General features: G+C 38.2%; 3 protein-coding genes across 4 annotated transcripts in view; 1 reads left to right on the forward strand and 2 right to left on the reverse strand.

Annotated features, from left to right (window-relative positions):
- LOC309511724 (uncharacterized protein) overlaps window positions 1-7,172 on the reverse strand; it is a 50,500-nt gene extending 43,328 nt beyond the window's left edge. Inside the window, exons 1-4 of one of the 2 annotated variants that reach the window (XM_082186995.1) lie at window positions 7,017-7,172; window positions 6,534-6,607; window positions 6,179-6,427; window positions 104-4,302 (exon numbers count right to left, since the gene is read on the reverse strand). In XM_082186995.1, coding sequence (XP_082043121.1) covers window positions 104-4,302; window positions 6,179-6,427; window positions 6,534-6,555 — 4,470 coding nt within the window. In that variant the 5' untranslated portion in view covers window positions 6,556-6,607; window positions 7,017-7,172. The remainder of the gene's footprint in view (window positions 1-103; window positions 4,303-6,178; window positions 6,428-6,533; window positions 6,608-7,016) is intronic. The other variant, XM_082186994.1, reaches the window with a different exon arrangement.
- A 665-nt stretch (window positions 7,173-7,837) lies between these two features.
- Window positions 7,838-11,928, forward strand: ilf2 (interleukin enhancer binding factor 2). The gene is made up of 14 exons (XM_082187108.1): window positions 7,838-7,954; window positions 8,490-8,549; window positions 8,668-8,710; window positions 8,790-8,894; window positions 9,077-9,154; window positions 9,249-9,351; window positions 9,467-9,532; window positions 9,660-9,776; window positions 10,448-10,526; window positions 10,742-10,829; window positions 10,912-10,973; window positions 11,074-11,188; window positions 11,267-11,357; window positions 11,448-11,928. The coding sequence occupies exons 1-14, from the start codon at window positions 7,950-7,952 to the stop codon at window positions 11,597-11,599; spliced, it is 1,164 nt and encodes a 387-aa protein (XP_082043234.1). The 5' UTR covers window positions 7,838-7,949; the 3' UTR covers window positions 11,600-11,928.
- Window positions 11,929-17,085: 5,157 nt separating this feature from the next.
- dlgap3 (discs, large homolog-associated protein 3) overlaps window positions 17,086-21,781 on the reverse strand; it is a 173,746-nt gene continuing 169,050 nt past the window's right edge. Inside the window, exons 11-12 of the mRNA XM_082187043.1 lie at window positions 18,846-18,992; window positions 17,086-18,351 (exon numbers count right to left, since the gene is read on the reverse strand). Coding sequence (XP_082043169.1) covers window positions 18,067-18,351; window positions 18,846-18,992 — 432 coding nt within the window. The 3' untranslated portion in view covers window positions 17,086-18,066. The remainder of the gene's footprint in view (window positions 18,352-18,845; window positions 18,993-21,781) is intronic.

Genomic DNA, 21,781 nt, shown 5'->3' on the forward strand with positions numbered 1-21,781 from the left:
AAATGCTTCATGTTGAGTTTAAGAGTCCAGTTGCTACTGACAATATTGATAATACAGATAATATTATGAAGCATCTGTCAAATGTATGTAAATTATGACTTACCTTTTCTTTGCTTGTCATATCTTGAGCAATGAGTTCTTTCTGTCTCTTTATCTCTTCCTTTGCCTGTTCTATATCCACCAAAGTGTTTTTCACATCTTCTCTCATCTGCTCCACCTTATCATTCTCTTTAATGGTATCCTCAAGCCTCTCCTTCAGCTCCTCTTTTTGCTGCTGCATCATATTTTTCATGAGTTCTAGTTCATCTCGTTCTCTCATAATCTTTTCTTCTCTGTGTTCCATCTCTCTTCTCTTTCGTTGAACTTCATTCTTCAACAACTTCATCTCTTCCCTTTCTCTTTTCATAATGTCCTTGTTGTGTTCCACCTCACCCTTAAGACCTCGCAGCATTTCTCGAATGTGTTCGATCTCCAGAATGAGCCTCTGCATCTCAGCATTCATCACCTCTTGGTCTGCTGTCTCCATCTGAGATCCTGCCATTCGGTTTTCAATCTGGAATTTCGTTCTGCGCACCATTTCTCTTGTCGCCTCGGTCTGCCGAATAAGGTTGATGATTGTGAGATTCATCTGTTCTTTCTCCTCTTCTAAATCTCTCTCCTCAACCCTTTGTTCAAACTCCTCCCTCGCTCTTTGGATTTCAACTTTAACTTGCTCCATTTCGTTCTTCTGTCTCTCCGTCTCCATTCTTTTCCATTCCATCTCATCTTTAGCCCTTTGTATCTCCATCTTCAATCGTTCCATCTCATCCTTCTTCCTCATGGTCAATTTCATCCTTTGGTCAAGTTCTTTCTTCTTCCCTTCCATTTCTCTCTTCATCAGCTCCATTTCTCCAATCTCTCGTTTGGTTTTCTGCATCCTTTCCTCCAGCTCTTCGTTTTGTCTTTTTATTTCATTTTTGACATGCTGCATTTTGTCCATCTCCGCTTTTGCTAGCTCCATTTTCTTTTCAACATCCTCTTTTTGTTTCAAGATCTCAGTCCTCATCAGTTCCATCTGGTATCTCTCACTCTTTGCTTTCATCATCTGATTCTCAATATCTTCTTTCTGTCTCTGGAGGTCTGCTTTCATCTTTTCAAGTTTAGTCATTTCTGACCTTGCCTTTTCCATCTTTATATTGATGTCCTTCTTCTGTTTTGTTAACTCCACCTTCATGTCTTCAATCTCACCAATCTCCTTCTTCATAGCTTCCATCTTCCTCATTATCTCCTCCTTCTCCCTGTTCATCTTTTCACGTTCCTCCTGCTCTCCTTTTTCAGCCTCATCCCACAACCTTTCCATCTCCGCTCTCACTCTGTTAATCTCCTCCTTGACCTCTCCATACGTGTCATTCCCTCTCAGTGTTTCCATGCGAATCTTCTCCAGATCCTCTCTCTCGTGTTCCATGTCCTCCCTCATCTGCCTCAAAGCATCCTCTCGTCTTTTTGTCTCTTCTAACCTTTTATTCACATCCTCTCTTTGTTCTTGGATTTCAAGCATAAAAAGTTCAGCTTTCTCTCTATCTTGTCTCACTAACTCTCTGCTTCTGTTCATGGTCTCTGTGTCAATAACTAGCTGAGTTTTGATCTTCTCAAGTTCTTCTTTTTGTCCCTGTACTTCTACATTATATCTCATCATCTCATACCTTAGTTTTTCTAGATCTTTATTTTCGTTCTGGACCTGAAATTTAATCTGTTCAAGCTCCTCTCTCTCGTTAACTAAAAGCTTTTCCTGATCTTCCTTGTCCTTAAGCACAGCTGTTCTCATTTGCTCAATGAACTCTCTCTCTTGCTGTGTATCCTCCAACATCTTCTGTAGAATCTCTTTTTCAGAACTCTTCATCTTTTCTAGCTCATGTCTGGCTATTTGTATCTCTTCATTTATTTGTTCTAACTCCTCTGTTTTCTTATGTATTTCATCTCTTTGCTCTAGCGCCTCTGTTATGGTTTCATACCGTCTCTTTTCTGACTCTTCCATTTGCTTTTTTAGGAGCATCTCAGCCTCTTGGACTGCAAGTTTGGCATGGTTTGCATCCTCTTTTTCTTTTTTTGCGTCTCTAATCCTGTTCTCTAGTTCTGCCTGTTGTCTTTGTAGCTCATTTATCATGCTTTTGATTTCATCTACTTCTTGTTTAGCCTTTTCTCTGCTGTTATTAATCTCTTCTCGCTCTTTCTCCATCTGTTCTATTGTTCTTTTCAACTCTTCTCCCTTTGCTTTAGCCTCATCCATCTGTTTGATAGCGGCATGTTTGTCCTCTTCTGCCTGAACCTTCATTTTGTCAAGATTGTTCTTCCAATGCATGAGCTCCATCCTGCTGTACTCAATGTTTTTCTGGGATCTCTGGACCTCGTCCCTCAGTTTTTCCAGTCTTTCCAGCTCATCCTGAGTTTTTGCTCTGAGTTCGACTTCCTCTGTCTCAGTTTCATGCCACCTGCTCTCCATTTCTTCCTTTACTCTTAGGATTTCACTTCTGAGGAACTCGCACTGTTTGGTCTCTCTTCTCACCAAATCTCTCTTTCTTTCCAGCTCCTCCTGCTCTTCATCCAACTCAGCTTTTGTTTCCTCCATTTTTTCTTTAGTCTTTTGGATCTCCTCAACCTTTTTCTCAATATCTTCAATTTGCCCTTGAATTTCAGCTTTAATTTTTTCCATTTTCTCATTTTCCCGGATTGTGACTTCTTGACTGTTCTCGATCTCTTCTTTGGCTCTGACCATTTCATGTTTAATTCTCTCTAGATCCTGTCTCTCCCTCAGCATTTCCTCTTGTCTTCGGTTCAAGCTGTCTTTTTCGGCTTTGATCTCTGCTTTGATCAGTTCTGTCATTTCTCTTTCTTGTCTGGCCTCTTCTCTTATCTTAACACTTTCTTCCTTCTCTTTCAGTATCTTTGCTTTCTCTATATCATTAGCCCTTTGTATCTCTACTCTTACACTCACCAGCTCATCTCTCTCCCTCTGCAGTCGAGCTCTGTGCTCTAGCTCCTCTGTCACTATCTCATACCTCTTCTTCTCCATTTCTTCTTTAGCTTTCCGTGTATCATCCCTCTGTTTTTCTAGAATATCTTTGTCCCTCTGAATCTCTGTTTTCATATGTTTCAGCCTCTCAGTTTCTCTTTTTACTTCCTCAACTCTGCCCTCCATAGAAATCATGCGACTTTGTATGTCCGCTTTGGCCTGTTCAATCTTTTCCCACTCCTTTTTGACCAGCTCTCCATTCATTACCAACTCCTCTCTGCCTCTCTCAATTTCATGTTTCATCTCTTCCAGATCTTTTTCTTTTCTTAAGACGTTTTGCCATTTCTTTTCAATGAGGTTGTTTTCTATAAGTGCTTTAGCTCTCAGCTGGTTTATTCTCTCATCCTCTTGTTTTGAGAACTCTCTGTTTCTTTCAGCCTCTTCTCTTGCTCTTTGAACCTCTTCTTGCAGGTATTTCAGCTCATCTTTCTCTCTGTGGATTATAGCTTTCTGTTCCAGCCCTTCTTTTTCAGTTTCATGCCACCTTTGCTCCATTTCCATCTTCACTTGCTGTATGTCAAGTTTAATCTGCTCAAATTGGTCTTTTTGCTTCTTGATGTCATCCTTTTTTCTCTCCAACTCTTTTTTTTCCTCCTCTATTTCAGATTTCATCTGATCCATCTGACCCTTTGCTTTCTGTGTTTCGTCAATCTTCATTTCTATCTCATTAATCTGAACTTGTATGGCACTTTTCATTTGTTCCATTCGTTCCATCTCATACTTGGTGCTTTCACGGTTGCTCTCCAGCTCCTCCTTCTGTCTCAGAGCCTCATATCTGATCATCTCCAAATTCTGTCTCTCTCTCATGATATCATCATGCTTTTGCTCCAGGGTGGTTTGCTCGGTTTGAAGATCAGCTCTCATTTGCTCTATCCTCTCCCTCTCTCGGTTTACCTCTTCTTTATTCCGATCCATTCTTTCACGGATGTGGTCCATCTCAGCTTTCATGTGAGTAATAGTTCTCTCAAGTTGACTTTTCTCTGTGGTCATCCTAGTTATTTCATCTTGCTGTCGCTGAATCCTCTGTCTCGTGTTCTCTATCTCAGTCCTTTCTTGCTTGGTTCCTTCCCAAAGTTTCTCGATCTGCTCAATGGCACGCATCGTCTCCAGTTTACGCCTTTTTAGTGAGTCTTTTCTCTTCTGAATGTTTCTTGTATGCCCATTCTTGTCATCCTGTTTTCTTTTTTCTCTGGGAGAACTGAGTGGACTGCCTATCTCTGTTTGCGTGTGCTTGCTGTTGCGTTGTATCCACTCTGAAAAAAAAAAAAAAGATAATTTACATCAGGCCCATTAGTTCACTCCAAGCAGAATCAGTATTTTAAAGCAACACCAAAGCACTTTTCCTCTTCGGCCCCCTACAGGTTGGAAGCGGAATTGTCCATTACCGCTGTCGTAAATAATTTAGCCTACCGTCGCACGCACGCTATTTGTTTATCCAGCACTGGCTTTGGAAATAACGATGTCCACAGACAAGGTAGAGTATGTTGCATGATTTTATGAAAGTATGATGTATTGCAACATCAGAAACGAAGAAAAACAAAATAATGACATTGCTTGCTATTTTTTATAACGCTTGCCATAAAGCAAATCAAATTTGTAGTATCTTATGTCTCATTCGAACTACAGATCCGCTACCCGATCTGGCAAACTTGCATAGTGCGGTTATAGCAGATAGAGGGTCACAAAGCGAATGCAGAAGAGCCGTTCACCCTGTTACGAGTTGATGAAACACTGAAATGATTTTGGAAATATTATTTTAAGGTACAAAAGAATCTTTGGTGTTGCTTTAACATTTCAGTTCATGCGTTCTTTCTGTAACATAATCGTTCCGATATCGGTTTGATTAGAAAATGTACCGGTTAATAACTTTTTTTATTTATTATTGTTATACAAGCTTGAATTGAACTTTATACTAAGAGCTTGTGACTAAACCTCATAACTCGAGTGGATCCTCAAACTGTTGGCAAAACCTACAGTAGCTCCCACCCGCTTCAGTCCTGCACGCATTTGGAGCCTGTCTCTGCTTGTTTGCAGTGCAAGGGCAAATAAAAAAACTAGTTCTTTAAATATGTACAGCGTTTTCTTTATTCAAAACACGGTGTGTGTAAAGGCTAATATTTTATTTATTTGAGGCGCGGAGAAGAGTGTCTTATTCTGGTATTTGCTATCTAGTCAGCCAATTCAGCCTGTGCGTAACACTTTGTCTTTTATAACGCAAGCTTTTTGCCAAATATTTCAAACGACAGTAAAAACTGAGCGCCCTCATATAGCTACAATAACCTTTGTAACCTGTAAGTTGACGATAACTTAATGTGATGCACTTACTGCCTCAGATGTGACCATTCTAATGACCATTTGTTTGTGAAAAACCTTGTAACTCCATTTGAGCTTGATTTTGGAAAATGTTGTATAATATAACATATAATATAAGTGTCTGACCATACATATAGCCACTATACTAAATTTGACAAAAAGTGTTTCATAATTTTTAATAATTAAAATTTCCTGAATAGTAGAGGATCTACAGTAACCTGCAATTTTCTATGGTTTCCTAACTTACCACGCTGGATATAATCTGCCAGTCACATATCCTCGGATAAACTCCTGCGATCCAACCGCTAATGCCAGCACATTGCCTTGTCACTTACATAGGATGACTTGATATCTGAGCGTGGGCATTTCACTGACGTTGCATGCGTCAACGTCACATTTGCATAGGCCGTACTGTTTGAATTTATTATTGGTTGACTGCCAAATTAAAATCTTAAACAGAATGATAAAATAACGTTATTAACCAGTTAATTTAGTTTTTCTCTATGTCCCTGTTCAAATTTCAGTCATTTCCAGTTTTTGTTTTCGTTCCTTGAACCGGTTCAGAGCCCTGATGTACATAAATGTTATGTTACCATAAGAATCTTCATGCAAGTTTCATTTTGTATACCACTTCATAAGAGTTTATAGAGACAAGTTTATAATTACCATGGCTTTGAAGCCAAAAAAAAAAAAAAAGATTAATGATTAAACCTGTTTTGTTGAAAATAATTTGCATATCGGACAGATCCGGTTCTTGTTAAATGACTGACACTATTGCTAGCCACTAAAATCCACAAATCTATTAGTTTTTCTAACCTAGTTCGTGAATCAATTCAGGCTCTGTCATTCTCAGGATGAGATGGAAGGACACTCGGTTTAGGGCTGGCTCTCTTTCCAAAGCCTCAAACAGGAGCCGCATTGCCTCCTGCTGGGTTGGAGCAGCCTCCACTTTTTGAGCTGCCACTTCATGGATCAGACTTTGGGAGATAACAGCCTCAGCAATGTCACTGACCCGAGTCGCTCTTGTAATTATCTGCTCCTTGAATTCTGTCAGGAAATCTCCAACTGTTGGGAAGAACAACATTTGAAGGAGAACATGCATAAACTATGCACAATACAATTGCAATAAATTAAACTTTGATTCAATTAAGTGGTGCTCTGTGAACTTTACCGTAGTCTCTGGATTCTGCCATTGCTGCTTGTTACATGTTTTTTTTAAATAGATGATGGTGTGTGAATTGTGATCTGAAAATGAATACAAATTAATTGCAGTACATAATATACTACAGTACAAAAATAAATGAAACATAACAAAATAATATTAATCAATATATATTAATAGAAAAAAATTTAAGTAAGTGTGTATGTAAGGTAAGTCTTATAAAGTTTGAAAAAAGTTTTCATTTGTTGTGAAATGGAGAAAAAAAAACAATGCATTAAAAATATTTAATCAAGGTAATACTATATATTTTGTTTATACATGAGAATTAAAGAGGCAGAAATAGTATTTATTGTAGACTTTTTCCTTCTTCTTCAACTTAAACTGAATTAAAAGCACACAACTCGTCAAAGTAGACAGGACAAGTAGCTAAGACATATCACTAAACAAGTGATTGATATATTTTCTTTATAAAATTGTTACAAACATTCTTACCTTCTGTGTTATTACTGGATTTAATTAATTCTGTAAAATGTTGTGGTCTCCTGATGAAGGCATATTGCTGTAATAACAGTGAAGTGACTCTGACATGCAAAAACAAATCTTATCTCACTTCAGCACATGCATAATGTCTACGTAATTCACGTAATATGACACAGTTTTGGATCATTGAGCTGTTGGATTGGCTGTGGGTGGCAAAATATCGTGTGCCTGGTCTTCTCTGATAAAGGCAGTGTATGTACTGTACAGGTCCACCCCTGACATGGTGTCACAATCTAGACCTCAGTGCAACACCTACTTGTACTAAGTGTTATAGGAAAGAAAAAATGAAATTCCTGCTGAATAGAGTGGGGTATGATGTGGTCCAAAAATATATAGTGATAATAGTTAAACTGTTTGTTTTTTTGTTTTGTTTTTTGTTTTTTTTGCTTAATTCTAATTGTATTTATAATTAATTTCAAATAATATTATCACCAGAGAAATTGGAGTAAAAAAAATCTATATTTTTTCAGAATGTATATTTGGTTTGCCGCCCACTTCGGTTGCAGTAAGTTTATGTTAAAGCTGACGATCTGATATGATTAAAAGAGCATCTTGTGCTGTAATAAATAAAAAGTGAGTAGGCTACATCTTGACTGTCCGTACAGTTAAAATAATAAATTGCAAATTTACTTGATAGGTGACTTTAAAATCTTTAAGCCAAATCTTAAAAAGTTCTTCAATTAATATATTTTTTCAGTTTGTCAATGACTACTGTGACTTTTACTAGGATTTTGTTTAGGACTTTTATTATAGACTGTTATCCAGGACTTTTATTCTGAAAAGAAACTTCCGGTCAGGCAAACGCAGATCGGCGGTGAGCTGTAGAAGGAGGCAGAGCATTTCTCATCAGCGTGTTCCTGTTAAGCTGACAAAACGTCTTACGCAATGAGGTTCCAACTGTTTTATTCTTTAAAAAAAAAATATATATATATATATATATATATAAACTGCTTGACTAAGCCGAGGTTTATCAAATCGCCGTATTTCTTATTATTTTGATGCTATGCTAGCCCGGTGTCTGTTAGCATGTTGCTCTGCTAGCCGTGGTGTGCATTTTATAGATTAAAGAAATGGGACATATTTACTATTTGTGCGCTTGCATTAAAACTGATTAATGATGCATTTGGATTTAACTCCTATTATTTTGTTGTTTGTAAAACGCTATGTATTCTATCAAGGAAATTGTTCGTTAACTCATTCATGAACGAATGAATGAAGAACCGAGCATTCACATGAACAATGATGCTCCTTTTTACCTGTGATTGTTTTTGGTTTCCCAATAGTAAAACAAGATTCGCTTCTTTGACTACGATTTGAGATTTTGCTGGATGATTTAAATTGTATTTATTGTTTTTTAAAAGGAATAGCATTTGTGTTTTTCCCTTTATTCAATTAGCCTAACGTTACTGTTTTTGTGTTTCTCAGAGGAGATCGTGGCAGGGGCCGAGGTGGCCGATTCGGCTCCCGCGGAGGTTTGGTCCAAGGGTGAGTTGTATTTTATATATATATATAGCCTATATGTATGTATATGTGTATGCGTTTATATTTTATTTTCTGACTCATTTTATATTGGTCTAACATGCCATGTCTTCTGTTTTCTCAGGTATCGGCCCTTTGTTCCTCACATACCATTTGACTTCTATGTTGTAAGTGCATTTCTACATTGATTCTTTGCTTTGTGAAACTAATCCTTTACACCTCCAGCTCATGAACTGCTTGTTACAGTGTGAGATGGCCTTTCCTCGAGTGAAGCCGGCTCCTGATGAGACCGCTTTCAGCGAGTGTCTGCTGAAGAGGAACCAAGACCTTTCTCCTAACCCTTCTGAACAGGTACAATGATTTTCCATTAGGATAAATGGCCAAAACACTTGAATGAGTCCTCCATGTGTGGGTTAAACCATATATCAGTAAATTAAGCCTCATCATCCTCCATATTTATTTTACCTCTTAAATATGTATTAGAAGAGTTAGTTGAAATAATTTGGCCGTATGTTTTTTTCATTCTGTTGCAGGCTTCCATTTTGTCCTTGGTCACTAAGATTAACAATGTCATTGACAACCTAATCGTGGCACCTGGAAACTTTGAAGTGGTAAGAAGGCAAAGGCATTTCAATAAGTCAATCTTCATCTCCCCATATTACTTTTGTAGAATAAATGTTTAATGTCTTACAATCCCCTCTGCAGCAAATTGAGGAAGTAAGACAAGTGGGATCGTATAAAAAGGGCACCATGACGACAGGACACAACGTAGCTGACCTTGTGGTTATCCTGAAGATCTTACCCACCTGTGAGTATCATTTCATGGGTTTTGTTCTGTTTAGTTGTATATGTGGGTCACTTCTATCCCAAGAGTGCTTGGTTTATTGATAATCCTGTAATTTATTTTCCGTGTATTTGTATAGTGGAAGCTGTCGCTGCTTTGGGAAACAAAGTAGTTGAGACCCTGCGTACACAGGACCCTTCTGAGGGTGAGTATTGTTCTTTATCTGGCAAGCCGTTTAGAGTGGAGAGAAAAAACTTATTTGTAATCAAAATGGGGGAAAATCGAATTACTTTGCCTGCATTTTCAATGACATGTGTTCCTCTTTTCTTCAGTACTGTCCATGCTGACCAACGAGACCGGTTTTGAGATCAGCTCTGCCGATGCCACGGTAAAAATCCTCATCACCACGGTTCCACCCAACCTGCGCAAACTAGACCCAGAGCTCCACTGTAAGTCACCATCTCAAACACTACAGCTGTTAATTTGACATTGTATATTTAATTCAAATATTTAATTTAAAACACTGGTTCTAGCCTATTTTCTCGATTATATTACCTTTGCCTATCATCTAATGTGAATAATTTAACAATGTTAACTGTTACCTTTATCAAATCTCAAAACAAATATCCAGTGATTGTAGTAATGCCTAACATCATTGGCATTAAAAATGATTGGTTGTTTTATTATTGGTTTTAGACTACATTGTGCAGAATTTTAAAGGGATAGTTCACCCAAAAATAAAAAAGTCATCTCACCCTCAAGTTGTTTCAAACCTGTATGGTTTTCTTTTTTCTGCTGAACATAGAAAATATTTTGAAGAATGTCGATAATCAAGCAGTTGATGGTAGCAATTGACTTCCATAGTGTATATATATATTTTTTTTTTTTCATACTATGGAAGTCAATGGCTACCACCAACTGTTTGGTTATTCATATTCTTTAAAATATCATCATCTGTGTTCAGCAGAAGAAATAAATTCATACAGGTTTGGATCAACTTGAGGATTGTTAAAATTTTGGGTAAACTATCTCCAACATCTGACACAAATTGATTATCGGCCATATAGCTGCCAGAATTTTAACAATTAATTTTAATTTTTCCTTTCTATTCCTTTTGCAGTGGACATCAAGGTTCTGCAAAGTGCTCTGGCAGCCATTCGTCACGCTCGCTGGTTTGAGGAGAATGCTTCTCAGTCAACGTAAGGATAGTTGTATCTCAATGGCTTTAAAGGGCATAGTTCACCATTTACTCACTCATGTTGTTCCAAATCTGTATGAGTTGTTTTTTTGTTGGACACGAAAGATATTTTAAAGAATGTTGGTAGACAGTTGATGGTAGCCATTGACTTCCATAGTACTTTTTTAATGAATTAAATGTCTGTTGTGGCTTACTTTGGTTTCTATGTTGATTCAGTGTGAAAGTTTTGATCCGCTTGTTGAAAGACGTTCGAGCCCGGTTCCCTGGATTTGAGCCTCTCACGCCCTGGATTCTGGATCTGCTGGTGGGCACCATTGTCATAGTCTAACTTGATTTTCTGCACTACAGATATCAAATCAACTGATGTAATGTTGCTCTCTTCACAGGGTCACTCTGCTGTCATGAACAACCCCTCTAGGCAGCCATTGCCTCTCAATGTTGCTTACAGGTGAGTCAGAACTTCCTGTTTGTTGTTAACCAATTGCTTGTGGTTATGGGCATCAATCTTTTTTTTGGATCTTGGGGTGAAATGAGCATGTGTATTGCAGGCGCTGTCTTCAGATGCTCGCTGCAGGTCTTTTCCTGCCAGGTTCTGTAGGGATCACTGATCCGTGTGAAAGCGGGAACTTCCGTGTTCACACTGTCATGACACTGGAGCAGCAGGTAATACAGATTTGAGTCAACTGGTAATGCACCATTCTAATGTTAAAATCAGATAATCTGATTCATTTGTTTCTGCAGGACATGGTGTGTTTCACAGCCCAAACGCTGGTGAGGGTTCTCTCTCATGGAGGATACCGTAAGATCTTGGGCCTTGAAGGAGATGCTAGTTGTGAGTGTTTGAGGTTTATTCCAGATAAAATTTATGCAGTTCCAATATTTCTGTGTCATTAAGCCAATTGTCTGTGGTGCTCATCTGCAGATCTCACCACCGAGATGTCTACATGGGATGGAGTGATCATCACCCCATCTGAAAAAGCCTATGAGAAACCCCCAGAGCGCAAGGAAGAGGAGGATGAAGCATTGGAAGAAGGTGGAGAGGGGGAAGATGAAAGCATGGAGACCCAGGAATAATGCAGTGGTCTCCGACGACAACGTTTTGGCCTGATCGTTTGTATTTATGTTGGTTTTTTTATAGATCTGTGTCTTGTATCTACAAATTTTACCCATAAGTCCCCTGCATAATGGTTTCTGTACATCAGTCTGCACCTCCTTGAGAAAAAACCATGGTTGGAAAGGCACACAGCCATAACAAGGACCAAAAGGCAATGGCCCATTATTCTGTCTTTTCACCTCAGCACATTCTGATATGGTTATATCTAGGAAGGGGACTGGAAATTACTGTTTTTGTTTTGTATTTTCATCTTGTATGGTCAATTAAAGTTTTTATTTCCCCCTTTGTACTATATGTCAGCATTCTTTTTCTTAATACCGAGTGTGGTGTAGTAGTTTGCTGCCCCCACTAATCTTGGACAAATACAAGGGATAGTTGACCCAAAAAAAGACAGTTCTTATACTTTTTATACATTCACTCACCCTCATGTCCTTCCTTCCAAACTCGAGATATTTTTAATTCTCAAGTTTACATCCATCTGCAGTCCATGCAACCAAAATTAACTTCAAATCTTATAAAGGGATATTGTAAAAATAATTTATGGTGAAATTATTTAACTTCTGAAGAGACTGGATCACTTTATAATATGAACGGGTGTAATTTATGGACGTCCAATTAAGTTTATTCTTGTGTGAAGTATGCGTGGTTGAGCTTTAGTGTTCATAAAATGAAAACATTAAAAATACCTTACTACCTTTTGTTCCAAAGATGAACGAAGTCTTTGTGGTTTGGGCCAACATGAGGGCAAGTAAATTACACAATTTTCATTTTGGGTATAATATGCAACCAAAAGTCTGCTTTTCGGAATGCCATGTGAATATTAATGTATTCAGACCATTGGCAGCATAATTATGATTATGAGGTTGCTTCTATACAAGAATATTGTAAGTTGGTAAGTTAATATTGAGTAACTTGCATTTAAAGCAACTTGCCATTTTCTTTATTTATTGTTGCTCTACCAACTGGTTCCAAATGACGTGGAAAAACAAATGAACCTTCTCCGAGCATAGTGGCTTTTTTTTTTTTTTTTTTTTTTTTTTTTTTTTACAAAGCGGTTGATGAGTGATTCAATGAGTAAGTAATAATCGTTCTAATTTTATGAGAATAGGGAAGTCCACCACAGGGATATTGATAATGACACAGGAACAATACAGTTGGAATCACTTTCAGAATTATAAAAAAAAAGAAAAAAATCTAATTAATGATGTTGACCAAAACATTGACAGCCAATCAGCTTTCAAGAGCTCGAGCTTTGCGTGTTATCGAATCGAAAAGGTCCTACTTCCCACTTCTGAAATCGTTATGAGCTCGTCGTGCAAAAGTACTTTGCTGTCGGAAATAATAGAAATCATGAATTGTGATTGTCGGATCCGCCATCAAATTGATACGTTTAATAGGAATCGTGATTATCGTTTGAACCCAGTTAACACAGAACGTTCCCCTAACGTTCCCGTTCGGTTATTTTTTGGGGGAACCAAATAAGAACGTTCTGATAACATTCTGGGAACCAAAAATTGTTAGCTGGGAACCTTTCTGGATCCGCCATCAAATTGATAAGTTTAATTGTATCAAGTGCTGTGAGAAAATGCTATAAATCTCCACCTCCAACATCCTCACAATCAATATAGCCTACTAGCCGGTGTTGTGCCGAATTTCGACCCCCGCCAAATTATTACCCCCCTAGTATTGGTAGGTTTAGGATTAGTTGTGTGGGAGGGGTTAGGATTAGGGGAGGGGTTAGGATTAGGGGTGGGGTTAGGATTAGGCAATCAGGTACTGACTTCAACGAGGGGGGTAATAATTTGGCAGGGGGTCGAAATTCGGCACAACACCGGGACACCTTCTTTATGTGTATGTGAGTGACGTAATGACGCAAAGACATGCTCGAATTTCCCGCGGAAATCCACCAGTACCACTGGAATTAAAATCATTATTACAAGCTTACCGTTTTGAATCGAGCTAAGGCAAGCAGATAGTTTTGAACACTGGTTATGTACTTGCTAAAAAATATATTTTGGATAATTTTAACCCAAAAAAGTTACGGAAAATGTAGCTTCCCATCATCGATAACATTCACTGAGATGCTGACAATTCTGGAATTTCAGTCAAATGCTATTTTCGCAGTGTATAAAACATATGCTTTAAATTTCGATGTAGCAGGGGAAAAAACAACTAATAAAGAATACTATTGTCACAGAAGCAATATACCCTCCGCCATGTTTAACGCTTATGGCACGGCAACGGCAACTCAAAATTATTTCCGAGTTTCCCTGTAGTAAATACGACTTGAAAGAGCATTTATCCAATTTCCGACTAGGAAACTCAATATTTACGATAGTTCCGATAGCACGTGAAGGCAGCAAAGCAGACGAATGCTAACTCCAGCGCGAGCATAATATCAAGTTGTTGGTGTGGGCGCTAATATCATTCCTGGCGAACGGGCCTAAACAGAGACTTCTTCTAACGTGAGTATACGTTTTAAACAGATTTTTCAAAAGGTTTAACATCTAAGTACTGAAGTTCGTGTGAAATATATGAAGGCAAACATATCAGGAAAATAACAGAGCACTAACTGGACAGCAGTCATTTTACCTTGCTAAAATAGCTTTATAATAATTTTTAGAAAATGTTTACAACCGTTTACAATATTACATTCTGTTTATGTTTACCACATCACAGTGTGCCATCTCTCTGATTTTATGCTAGACATTGAGCTGTACATCAGTGGCGAGAAAACAAAGACTAAACATGATCCATGAATTTTTCAGCTGTGCCATTATTCATCATAAGGCACCCACCCCCTCCACCCTTTCGTTTCAACAAACCAGTAAAAGAGTTAGATTTATTTCAAATCTGGAAATAATATATTGAAAAAGGTGAAGTGGCAGTAAGCTATTGCAGTTTGGTAAAATGATGTAAAAAGCATAGATACAAAATCAACTTATTTTATCTTGGCACTGTATAAAAAAAAGAAAAGAAAAAGAAAACAAGCAAAAATCAAAATAATCAAATTTTCCACAATGTTCTGTTATGAGTAACTCAATGAACATTTGAAACAGAACAGAATTGTTTTGCTACATCATAAACTGCCCAAATATTCTTTCTTTTTTCCATTATGAGAGTCGAAGTTAGTCTTCAGATCTGTATGTTCATTTGACGATTGCCGTCATGTGATATCTTGCACACAAATGCTAGAGGAGATGGGCCTAATATTAGCTGTTATTTTTCAATTGATCTCATCTCGTCTATTTTCTACATTAGCAGCAATTACGAACAAAAGAATAAAATCTAAATCGGGTGGCTCTTTACACGTGAGCACCCTGGAGAATACAGAATAGATTTTCTCATAGTCATAACTGCAATAACATTTTTCTTCATTATATATGAAATTATCAATAATACCAGTAATCATCATAACAATCCATTGAATATTAATAACAACAACTTCAATTGCAACAGATATATTTACTGTACATAATACAACAGAACTGAGAAGGTATTTGTAATTACACAGTAATTGTTTGTAAGTCTATGACCCATGTAATTTCCAGTGATCAGTAATGTGGTATAGAATCCAACGTAACGTCTACGTCACACTGCTACAAGCTCCTCTGTGCTACGAAGAAATATTCATCACTTACTCTAGCTAAATCTGGTTACGGCACATACAGAGGCTTCGCCAACACTTTTGAGACTCGTTTTTCAGTTTAAAGTAGCAATGGCAGAGAGTTTCAGCCATCCATTCTGACCTATTCAGAGACACCAGGTGTCCGACAATCAACATACCGATCGGGTCATGTGTTGACATGGGAAGCTTTACATGATGCAGCAAGAGACACAGTTATTAATATTGTATTTGATTAGGTTCCATCAATCCAGTTACATTGGAAAATGTTGGTTAGAATAGAAAGGCCATCAAAATAGTCTTTCTGAGCAGTCCATTTGAGCCTAAAAAGGCAAGCGAGTTGGCGGGGAGGGGGGGAAGTGTGGTCAGTCAGTCTTGCTTGAAATTAAGTTTCGTTGGTATATCAAAAACAAATGGCCCTGATAAGAGATCATCCTATTTCTCGCACTGGAAACCCCAACGGCGTGTCAAACATAGTCTTTCAGTGTTTTGAGAAGGCAGGACGTCCTTCACAGTGGAAGAGGAAATCTGTTGTGCTTTTCTGTCGCATAGACTCGCTGTTTCGGAAAACAAAAACGTGTAAGTTGACCGTAAATACAACCATTTTGAAGTTTAAAAAAATATATGTCGAATAAATAAATAAATAATAAATAAAAAGGAGATGATTGGCAACAGTAAATAAAAAATAAAAAACATACTGCAAATGTCTGACATAACTGTCAGACTAATAAATGAGATGAGATTAAGATACAGAAATGTGTATGTAGTTATTGTAAATAAATAGATAAATACTCATGTCTTTTTCCAGACAGGATACAGATCTAGAGTTTTGATAGAAGAGTTCTTTTTTTTTTTTTTTTATGGATTAATAAAAGCATGCAGGTTACATAAACATCCAGTGTGAGGTGGTTATTAGCTGGATGAGGTGTAACAAATCAAATTATTATAGCAATACATATTGTGTGAGTTATATATTTTGCATTGAATATAATACTGAATAGTTAGATTTTTTAAAAAGCCACACTATGCTGTTAGGCACGTGTAGATAGTCAAGACAGAAAACAGATTATATTTTTCGCCCGTGGACAACATGGCAAGTGGCAGTCAACCATCTGTTCTTTTGTCAAAAGTCTTTAACCAGTCCATTTCAAGATTGACAAAAGAAATAAGAGGAAAGCAACCCGATTCTGTCTAAAGTCTTCTAGAAAGTCCACAGAGCATTTTTTCTTTACATATTTGAACATCACTTTTGACAACATATGTTCATCTGCTAATCTAAAAATGTACTTTATAAAATATACATCTCCCAATAAAATATTTTCCATCTTATTCCATGGTTAAACATACCAAAAACAACCGAATGTTCATGCAATCAACATTTTTTCCTTTTCTCAAAAAACCCCCAAAACAAAACAAGTATGACAATGAGTTTGCAAGAATGATTGTGTAATCTGGTTTCCAGGTTGCTTTCATCCAAATTAAAAGTTGAATGCACACAATCCATTCTTCCTATCACATTATATTTTCATTAATGTTTCCTTGCTTTCATAAACACAAAACTTCACCACTTAAACTAACACAGCATTTTTTTTTTTGTAAAGTGGACACAGGCTTTTATTTCTAAAATAATCTAAAGTGTATTATTTAGTTTGAGCCTCAGACAAAATTAAAGAGGGAAATGACAATAAGATATAATAATAACTACATGAAAGAATTTGTGGGCCAGACCACTAGACAATGGAACTGGAACTAATTAATTTCTCCCCCCAAAAAAAGAAATAAATACAAATAATAAAAAAAAGAACAAATCAGTTTAAAAAAAAAAAAGAATAAAATTAAAGCACTCAGGCAAAATGTAGAAGCTACATTGATTTCACGTTTTTCATCTGTTACAAAAAAAGGCAGAGGGGTGAAATGAACAAGATGCTTCCCTTTCCCTCTGAATGATCATTTTTCAGTGTGCAGGTCAAGTGTGAAATTAAGGATTGTCTTCTGCACCCCTCGGACAACCGCTGCTGTTTTTGAAGAGTCTTATGATGTAGACCATCCTGTTTCAGGAAGCGTGGTTGTTGCCTCAGAGCCTGAATGGTTTTGTTGTGTGTGTGTGTGTGTGTGTTTTTATGTTTTTCCCCTCAGAAGCCTGAATGCAATTGCAAAGTGATATTGCACTATACAGGAGACAAATCCCTGTGACAGTTTGATAACTGGCTTTTTAAAAAAGGCATTTATCTTTACTGCAAACGTTGTTGAGTTTTACTACTGCGCTGCTAAGACATTCAGTTTCAGGCCCACATTTACATCGGGGTGCATTGCTCCACTCTGGCCACAAGAGTGCGCTAGTGTCACAGTGAAAGGGGCTACGTCCGCCGCACTGTGGAATCAATTAACAAACACATACACTGCCAAGATTATATCAAAACAATGTCTATTATTTAAAATTACAAGATAAGATCCTTTTAATATGTGATATTGCACCCGTATGTGTTGCCGTGGTTCATTAAAACAGTCCTTAAATTTGTATATATTTTGTGGACTTACAAAAGTCTCAATCATGTAACACTTGGTTGTGCTGGTTGAGCCCTTTTTTGTGAGAATAATAACACTTGCTCAACAACAAAAAAAATGAAATAAAACGTGTAAGCTCACATCCAAACACCAGCAGCATACTGGTAGGCCATCTGTAGTTATCTATCACGCTAAAGTGAGTAATTGCGCTCGCTCTCGGGCCGATTTGTAACATGGACGTCTGTGCAGAGGGCCAGAGAAGAGCCGTGGTGGTTGTTTACGGGGTGTCTGACTGATTCAGAGTCTCGTCTGAGCCTCTGTGATGTAGATCTCGATGCTGTCAGCGCTCTCCGTGGCAGAATTCTGGCGGAATGAAGCGGATCGTTTGGTCTGGAGCAGCCTGCGCCGCGTCTCCAGCTTCTGCCGTTCGCCCAGGTCCAGCGATTTCTCCCGTTCTGGGACGCTACGTCCACGCGAGACCACCAGCATGCCCCCTGCCTCGGCTGTGCTGTCGGCCCTCAGGCTGCCCGTTACGCCACCGATGGGCTTCTTTGGTAATGGAGGTGGAACCTTCTTGTCCTCCTGAGAGGAAGAGCGGGGGAGTGGCGTGACAGCATGGATGACCAATGCAGGGATGGACGGGAACGCAGGGAAGGACACCGAAAACGCACACGTACAAGCAGAGAGGATGGAGACCAGGACATATACGGAGAAGAGACGGCACCATGGAGTTGCAACATAAGAATGATTTTGGATTAGTTTTTTTAGGATGAGCATGAAATTGTGGAAGCAGCAGACAGTAAAAAGAAAGAAAACAGAGATATTAGTTACATATTTGTTAGGCTTTAATATCTCAAAGCAAATGAGCAGGTCTTTAGGCAGTAAATCAGCTGTTATTCCAGAACATGCATGTCTTTTTTCCCCCCTCTAGTTTAGTTCCATTTCTTGCTGAGGTGTTTGTGTGATGGCAGAGAGTTGCTGGGACCCAGCACACGAGCGGTTCTCCTGCCCGCTGCTGTTTTGGCACTGGAGTGGAGCTGTGCAGTGACTGGAGCAGAGCGGATCTCCACTCTCACCTTCTTCTCAGGAGGCAACCGCCAGCCCGAGTCCTTCAGCCGCTGGAGGTCCTGAAACTTCACTCTCACGTCCTCGATGGCTAGCTGGAGGAGGTCCCAGTAACCTGCCAGATCCTGAGTGGTGGGCTGAGGGTATGATGAAGGATCCTATAAGAAGAGTGGGGGATATTATAGAGTGCCGCAGGAATGACATATTTTCGTAGGCCAAAACACAGGAATGATCTAGTATTTTTGCACTTACAGTTCCATCATCCTGAGTTTTTGGTAAATGCCTCAAGATATTTTCACATTTTACTCTACGGCATAAAATGCATAACTTCTATCCCCGTGTGATTTTACTTGTTTTGAAAATGGCTGTCGCTGAGAAGTTGCTAAATGGGACTACAGAGTTTGTCACGGACATTAAATGCCATCACACCGAACAGGGGTGTGTTTCCAGTACAACGGCATAACTCGCTGCTTAACTATCACAGTACGATGCATCGTTGAAGAAATCAACTAGCTAGTCACGACTGTTTCCCGAAACCATATTGTCGCAAAGTGGTCGTTCAACCACGTTGGTTAATGATGTCACACACGTGGATGAGTAATAACTTATTTTAATATCCAATTAATGTAAGATGTTTTGCTCTAAATTTCGGACATGGCATCTGAGGACAATTTTTTGCATTATTTCCAGATTCAATCATAGGCTCGTTCTTACATAGTAGAGCACGTACGCACTTTACGACACTTTAAATCTCTTGACAAACTAAAGACTTAATTGACATTTGTATATATTCTAAATAAAATACATAGATTGTTCTGAATGTCAGCTTGCTTATTTTGCTCAAGATAAGGATTTATTGAGTCCACATGTCATGCAAGAAACTCTGCTTCTAACCATAGCTTGAGAGCTGTCGTTCCAACTACACAACTATGCGATGCTGTTTGCGAATGTTCGTTGGAACTATGGTTTTGGGAAACACAGACTCTATGCTGATAATGACGGAACTTGCGACCATAGTTGGCTAACGATGCTTTCGGGAAACGCACCCCAGGAAAACTCATCTATTCAGAAGTCCGCTTTCACAGCCTAGTTGTGTTTATAATCGAGCTCTTGCAAACTATTCTAACGCAAACAAAGGCTTATTGATGGTGACAGTAGCCATGTTTCAGTCCAAAGTTGCGAATTTGACTTGTGCCCAAAAATGGAATATCGCATAAAAATTAAAGCAGCGTTAAAGGAACAAAATAGTCACTTCCTGGGACATTGGTCAAGTCAAGTCAAGTCAAGTTTATTTGTATAGCGCTTTTCACTATACAGATTGTATCAAAGCAGCTTCACAGTATTAAATTAAAATAATACAACAAAGTTTGTTTCAAGAGGAATTTATTGATTGATCAAATTAAATTAAATATCCCCAAAATATCCCCAACTGAGCAAGCCAAAGGCAACAGTGGAAAGGAACCGAAAAACTCCATCAAGTGACCTAATGGTGTCCTAAAACTCCATCAGGTGACCTAATGGAGAAAAAAAACCTTGGGAGAACCCAGGCTCAGTCGGGGGCCAGTTCTCCTCTGGCATTTATGAGCTAGAGGACGGATTGTAGTTTGAACTGTAGGATTATATGAATGCCTGGCTGAAGAGATGCGACTTTAATCTAGTTTTAAACTGGGAGAGCGAGTCTGAGCAACGAACAGTATCAGGAAGACTATTCCAGAGTTTTGGAGCCAAATGTGAAAATGCTCTCCCTCCTTTGGTGGTTCTGGATATCCTAGGTATGACCAAAAGCCTTGAATTTAGTGATCTTAAAGAGCGCGATGGATTATAGGGCGATAGAAGATCCGTTAAATAGACTGGAGCTAAGCCGTTTAGGGCTTTATAAGTCAGTAGCAATACCTTGTAATTAATACGGAACTTTATAGGTAACCAATGCAGTGATGATAAAATCGGTGTTATATGATCATATTTTCTTGATCTCGTAAGAACTCTAGCGGCGGCATTTTGGACTAACTGTAGCTTGTTTATTGAGGATGCAGGACAACCAGCTAATAAAGCATTACAGTAATCTAGTCTCGAGGTCATGAATGCATGAACTAACTTTTCTGCATCAGAAACTGATAGCATATTACGTAGCTTAGCAATGTTTCTAAGGTGGAAAAAGGCTGTTTTTGTAACATATGAAATATGATTTTCAAAAGACAGGTTGCAATCGAGTATAACACCCAGGTCTTTTATTGGTGCAAAATATCTGAAATAAAAATGGAAGTTTCTGCAACTGGGGAAGTCACTGTGGCTCTTTTTTGCCCCTATATTATAAATGACTTACATCTCAGAGCATGCAGACGAAACGCAGTAAACGCTGTCATGTTATCTTGCGTTCAGATGCCTGGTGTTTGGGAACTCAATCGTGCGAGACACTTCTGGGAGGGAATTAAACTAAATCATTCTGATGACAGACTTCTGACAGATTTCAGAAGAATCAAACCGACATTTGAGATGCTGTGCAATGAAATTAGTCCACCGGTTAGTCCAGTTATCCAATCATATCCACTGTTGAGGAAAAGTCACATGAGTTTTTTTGTTGCGCTTCGAGGGATTTATTCGGTAAACGTGTTTTCATCGTAGTTTATGCAATAAACGTATGTTCTTATTGGATAAAAACAAAAATGTATGGTCATCTTGCAGTTTCCATCCAATGTTTTTTTTAAATGTTTTTTATGCAACATCCAAAAATGTGCATAAAAATAGGTGGAGGGAAATGTAACTATTAAACTCATGCAAATTTGGTTTAGTTATAGCCTACATATTTACTTCAGCTGATTACATTTAGACTTCAAAATTCATAAAAACCTGTGTTAATTTTTGAACTTTTGTTTGGTCACAGATCTTATTTTCAGCAATAATCCAAAGGCCAATGGAAAAATCCTATTGGGTTTTTGTTGAGGGAACA

This window comes from Leuciscus leuciscus (assembly GCF_965113295.1).
Source record: "Leuciscus leuciscus genome assembly, chromosome: 12".
Classification (NCBI taxonomy): Eukaryota; Metazoa; Chordata; class Actinopteri; order Cypriniformes; family Leuciscidae; genus Leuciscus; species Leuciscus leuciscus.

Bases quoted from the DNA above. Each gene is read 5' to 3' on its own strand.
- ilf2 (XM_082187108.1), top strand. The intron at 9,352-9,466 runs GTGAGTATCATT...GTATTTGTATAG, and splicing joins CCTGAAGATCTTACCCACCT to TGGAAGCTGTCGCTGCTTTG. The intron at 11,358-11,447 runs GTGAGTGTTTGA...GCTCATCTGCAG, and splicing joins CCTTGAAGGAGATGCTAGTT to ATCTCACCACCGAGATGTCT.